Source organism: Alnus glutinosa, chromosome 1, assembly GCF_958979055.1.
Source record: "Alnus glutinosa chromosome 1, dhAlnGlut1.1, whole genome shotgun sequence".
Lineage (NCBI taxonomy): Eukaryota > Viridiplantae > Streptophyta > Magnoliopsida > Fagales > Betulaceae > Alnus > Alnus glutinosa.
The window spans coordinates 37,354,900-37,360,694 of NC_084886.1; the positions used below are offsets into that span (position 1 = coordinate 37,354,900).

General features: G+C 38.6%; 1 protein-coding gene across 2 annotated transcripts; it reads right to left on the reverse strand.

Moving 5' to 3' along the window:
• Positions 1–4,506: 4,506 nt before the first annotated feature.
• Positions 4,507–5,795, reverse strand: LOC133863162 (outer envelope pore protein 16-2, chloroplastic). Of its 2 annotated transcripts, none has more exons than XM_062299148.1 (7): positions 5,664–5,795; positions 5,470–5,521; positions 5,296–5,367; positions 5,022–5,053; positions 4,906–4,939; positions 4,743–4,810; positions 4,507–4,650 (listed from the first exon to the last, which is right to left on the reverse strand). In XM_062299148.1, the coding sequence occupies exons 1-7, from the start codon at positions 5,793–5,795 to the stop codon at positions 4,507–4,509; spliced, it is 534 nt and encodes a 177-aa protein (XP_062155132.1). The 2 variants fall into 2 exon arrangements, with proteins under 2 accessions (XP_062155132.1, XP_062155128.1); XM_062299144.1 differs by having other exon boundaries at positions 5,296–5,373.

Sequence of the window (5,795 nt, forward strand, 5' to 3'; positions counted from 1 at the left end):
GCCCTGGTAAATGCCTACAGGCTCCAGTAGAATTGTAAGGTTGGGTTTTTAATGTCGATTTCTACTTCCTTCCCTTGGAAGGGTATGGGATGGTGCTAGGTGCCAAGTGGCTTCGCGGGTTAGGTCCCATTCTTTGGGACTTTGTGAAGCTAAGGATGTAATTTATGTGGGTAGAGAACAACATACTGTTACATGGAGTAAAAAACAAAAGAATGTCAACAAAGCAATTATGCCTTATGCACCCAACAAATAGATGAGTTCGTGTTGAAGAAATGGAGGAGCAAGGAGAAAATAAACTTGAAGACATGACAACTTTGCTGGAGCAACATAGGGCCATCTTTGTGAAACCCACAGAGCTACCACCCCAATTAAGCCAGGACCACAAGATCCTTCTGCAATCAGAAGCAGGGCCGATAAGCGTACGTCCTTATCGATATCCCTTTCATCAAAAAACAAAGATCGAAAAGCAAGTTGAAGAGATGTTAGAAAGGGGCATCATCCGACTCTCCAACAGCCCATACTCATCCCTAGTTCTCTTGGTCAAGAAACAAGATGGCACATGGAAGATGTGCGTTGATAACCAAGAACTAAACAAAATCACGGTCAAGGATAAATTCCTAATACCAATCATCGATGAGCTACTAGATGAATTGAAAAAAGCTAAATTCTTCACCAAACTAGACCTACGTTCCGGGTATCACATCATGGGCATTACGAATTTCTTGTCATGCCATTCGGATTGACGAATGCTCCATCCATATTCCAATATCTCATGAATGAGGTATTCCATGCACTTCTCCGTAAATATGTGTTAATTTTCTTTGATGACATATTGATATATAGTAAAAACTGGGCACAACACTGCAAACACGTCAAAACTGTGCTAGATATCTTAGACACACAACAACTCTATGTCAAACAAAGCAAATGTGACTTTGGACAGCAAAAGGTCCAATACTTGGGGCATATCATCTCGGCAGAAGGGGTAGGAGTTGGCCCTGAAAAAGTGGAAGCGATGAAACAATGGCCCAAGCCGCAAAATCTCAAGGCTATGAGAGGTTTCTTGGGGCTTACAGGTTATTATAGACATTTTATCCAAGATTATGAGAAGATTGCTGCACCACTCATGCAGATGTTAAAAAAGAACAATTTCACTTGGACTGCTGCAGGGGGAAAAGGCCTTTAAAGATCTCCGACAAGAAATGATACGAGCACCTATCCTAGCACTGCCAGATTTCTCCAAGGAATTTATTGTGGAGTGTGATGCCTCCGATGTGGGCATAGGGGCTGTATTGCATCAAGGAAGGCCAATAGCATTTCTCAACCAGGCATTGCAAGGCAACCAGCTGCTGCTATCCAAGGACAAAAAAGAAATCCTTGCCTTAGTCCTGGCAGTCCAAAAGTGGTGTCCTTATCTCTTAAGGCGGCATTTTGTGGTAAGGTCAGATCAGCATAGCTTGAAGTACCTATGGTCTTAGAAAATATCAACCACGGCTCAGCAAAAATGGTTGTACCAACTCATTGGGTTTGATTTTTCTATTGAATACAAAAAGGGTAGAGAGAACATTGTGGCTGACGCATTATCAATGAGAGATGAGAAGGGAGAGAAAGAAAAGTCACGTCCTGACCAAATATTACCTCAGTTGGAAACGGACGAACACCAAGCTAGAGCGTTGGTTGCATTATCCAACCCTTCTCCAAATTGGTTGGAAATCATAAAGGAGGAGGTTGACAATGATAAGGACCTCCAAGAACTAGTTCAGAGAGTAAAGGAAGGAGAAGCTTTAGGACCATGGCATTACAAAGATGGGGTTTTGTTCTATAAAGATCACATTTATCTCTTGAAAAATTTGACACTCATCCCAGCCATTATAGAGCAAAACCATGGTGGATTTCACGAGGGGTACCATAAAACCTTTCAACACATAAGGGCAAAATTCTACTGGAAAAGTATGAGGAGTAGAATAAAATTGTTTATCAGAGAATGTGAAGTATGCCAACACCATAAAGTCGAGGCCCTCACGCCTAAGGGGCTGTTACATCCATTGCCTATACCAGCAAAAATTTGGGAGGACATCTCAATGGACTTTATTAATGGGTTACCGAGTTCACGAGGTAAATCAACTATTTTTATAGTTGCTGACCGATTGTCGAAATATACCCATTTCCTAGCCATCAGTCATCCATACACGGCGATGAGTGTAGTTCAAGTATTCTTTGAAAATATTTTTAAACTTCTTGGCATGCCCAAGTCCATTGTGTGCGATAGGGATCCGACCTTCACAAGCCAATTCTGGAAGGAACTCTTTAACCTTCAAGGCACCAGCTTTAATTTCAGTTTGGCATATCACCCCCAAACAGATGGACAAACCAAAGTGGTAAACTGCACATTCAAGATGTATCTTAGGTGTTTTACAAGTGATCAACCCAAGGAATGGGGCAAATGGCTGGCGTGGGCAGAATACAGTTATAACACGAGCTGGCATTCAACCATTAAAACCACTCTCATTCTTGCGGTTAATGGACGTGATCCACCATCCATGCTCACATATATATCGGGAACTGCTAAGGCCGAAGCAGTGGAGAGAGCCTTAGTTGCAAGAGACCAAGTGCTCAGAGAGTTGAAAGACAACATCAAGTTGGCTCAAGGGAGAATGAAGAAGTTGTATGATAACAAGCATAGAGAGGATGAATTTCAAAAAGGAGACTAGGTATACTTGAAGCTCCAGCCATACCGGCACATTTCGGTGTACATGCGTAAGAATGCTAAATTGTCAGCCAGGTATTTTGGCCCATTCAAAATAATTTAGAAAATCAGTCCAATGGCATAGGGTTTGTTTGGTAAAGTTTTTTATTTTTTGGAGTTTTTTTGTTTATTTTTAATAGTACTAAGAAGCATTGATAAGATATAAAGTAAAAAAGAAGTTTTGATTTTCTGTATAAAAAAAATAAAAAAGTTTTGTTTTGTAGTGAGTTTTTTTTTTTTTTTTTTGAATAGTAATAAAAATTGGATTAGGATTTTGTTTAATTCTTTAAAATTGTAGATTCTTAAATTATGAAATTTATATAATTTTTAAAAAGGTCATATAGCCATAGCCAGAAATAATTTTCATATATTAAAAAGATGGCATGTTATCAAAATAGATAAAAATAATTTTTCACCCAAAATGTTTTTTCTTCACTTTTACATAGACGCTTTTTGTTCAAAAAATTAAAATACAATTTTTCGCTCAAAGTTTTTTTACAACATAGAAAGCAAAAATATGATGAAAATATACTCAATTATCAACTGTAACGTGCCACATTTTCAATATGTGACATTTTCCAAACATTTCGATGTCTAGAAACAGCCTAAATTTTGTAATTTTAGAATATATATATATATTTTTTTAGAATTGTAGGGAATCTTTATCTATAAAAAGTTATTAATGTAATATAAACAATGATATAAAGTTGGAATGTTTTGAAATTAATTATTTCAGAGAAATTGAAGGTGAGGTGAAGGGGAAGGATTTGCCAAACAGGTCAATACAAACTGGACCTGCCTCAGGAATCACGAATCCATCCTATTTTTCACATCAGCTTACTTAAGAGAAAGCTAGGAGGTGATAAGATTGTGCTGCCCCAACTGCCAACAATGAACAAGGAAGCTCACATGATCCCTGAGCCACAAACGTTGCTGCACGCAGAAGAAAAACAAAGGAACCGAGCTACTAATCCAATGGAAGGTTTGCACAATTTCCTTGTTTTTCCCTTGAGGACAAGGGAAATGTTAGTGAGCGAATGATGTAATCCTAATCTATAAAGATTCCATCTAAATAGGAGTAGTAAAGGAATAAGAGTCTTCTATCATGGAGAAGACGAGTTGACATTCAATAGAACTCTCTTGAAGAGCAATAGGAGTCCTAGGTGAATTGTGTAGAAGTAGTGAAATTCTATCTAGAATAGAATTATACTTTTACGTTAGTTTTAATTTTCTAGCCTAATTGTTTATTTAAGGAAGGAAGCAAGGCATGTTGAATATTAATTATCAAGTAAAATACAGTTTACTGAAGAGCCAATCTTTTCCTGTGTTTTTGGTCAATTGGTTCACATCAGAATATATATTTACCCTCAGTGAAACCATCCTACAGATAACAATGTGTCAATGTCCATGTCCATGCATGTCATCATGCAAAGCTCCATGCCTGCAGGGGCGGCACATTCAAGCATTGGATGTTCCAATCTCATGAATCCTTCACATATTTTCACCCCAAATTCTATAAAAGGCTGGCTCACCAACACATCCAATTCCAGGCCAAAATAAACATATATAAAAGAAAAAGTGTCCAAAAAAGGGGTCAAAACCTTATATTTCTCGACGATAATGATTCAAAGGGAATTAAGCTCGAGGCAGAAGAGTTATAATAGAGAAGCACAAACAATGTCATGTCACGTACCAAACTAAACAGAAGCTAGGCAACTTAATTAAACTTCTCTGGTGCCCCCATGCATATGATCACCATCTTAAAATATCCCGGTAAGAAGATTTGCAGCAGTTGAAATTGCAGCCCCAGTAATCGCGCATTGCACAATCTGCTCATGGGAAGAGTCGTCAAACGTAAGCGCCAGTGCCACCCCTGTAACTGCTCCTGCCACTGCACTGTTTTTCTGCACCAAAATTAACAATCCAGAATATAAAGTTTTCTTTGTTGAATGAAATATATATAACTCAGCAGGTATATATGTGGACATTAATTTACCCAATCATGAGCTCCACGAGCCTCCTTTAACCCATACGTGAGACCTGAATACACTCCTGCAGCAAGTCCTACAGCACAAAACATATTCCAATGCAGCAAATTCATCCCAAAGAAATAAAAATAAAAAAAGTTATCTGGTCATGAGGCATGCACGATAGCTTACCCCACTGTATGGATTCTTTTCCAGTGTTCTTCACCTGAGAAACATTGTAACAGGACAAGACAGAATCAATTAAAATCAAAGCAATGATCACAAAATCAATTAAGTTCAAACCTCACCATTGCCTCGAGAGATTTCCTGTTGGTTTCTCCTGCAACCCACACAAACAACCATAAGACATATATATATATATATATATATATATATATATATATATATATATAGTTAATTATGAAGTTAAGAATTGATTATTAGCAACATTTCCATGATCACCAGACATCATGATTATCAACCTAAACCATTCCGTCATGAAATCTACAAATTATATTTCAAAGGAGCGGGCACTCTATATGTATATATGAAGATATATTCGTGGGGGGGTGTTGTACGTACCCTTGAGGTCTGGGAACCGATGCTTCTTGCCACCCGAGATCTCCGTTGGCATACCACTGGACGAGTCGAGTCCTGCACCTGGTTAATATTCCACAAATACGTACACGTCCACATATAATTATATATGAAGTAATAAGCAATTGAAACATATAAAATAAGAACCCAAGAACGTACTTTCAATGGCTGTAAAATAAGCCTCCCGCGACACAGCCTGAATAGCTCCGATCTGTATATGAAGCAGCAGCAGCAGAGCCTTTTAGAACTTGCTGTGTCTAGCTCTTTGATATATATATATATAGAAAGAGAGAGAGAGAGAGAGAGAGAGAGAGAGAGAGAGAGAGAGAGAGAGAGAGCGAGTAAAAGGTTACCCCAGCGGCTTTGACGAAGCTGTCAGCCATGCGGTTAAGGAGAGGGTGGCCAAGGTCTAAGAAGCCACCCGTCTCGAAGCTACGCAGCTCATCCAGTAAAGACCTTGTCTCCATGTTCCTATTGCTGCTCAT

Excerpts from the sequence above, each read along its gene's own strand:
- LOC133863162 (XM_062299144.1), bottom strand. The coding sequence starts at position 5,795 with ATGAGCAGCAATAGGAACATGGAGACAAGGTCTTTACTGGATGAGCTG. Across the intron at positions 4,940-5,021 it reads GGAAATCTCTCGAGGCAATG|GTGAAGAACACTGGAAAAGA; the intron begins GTGAGGTTTGAA and ends AATGTTTCTCAG. Across the intron at positions 4,651-4,742 it reads CTCGTGGAGCTCATGATTGG|AAAAACAGTGCAGTGGCAGG; the intron begins GTAAATTAATGT and ends ATTTTGGTGCAG.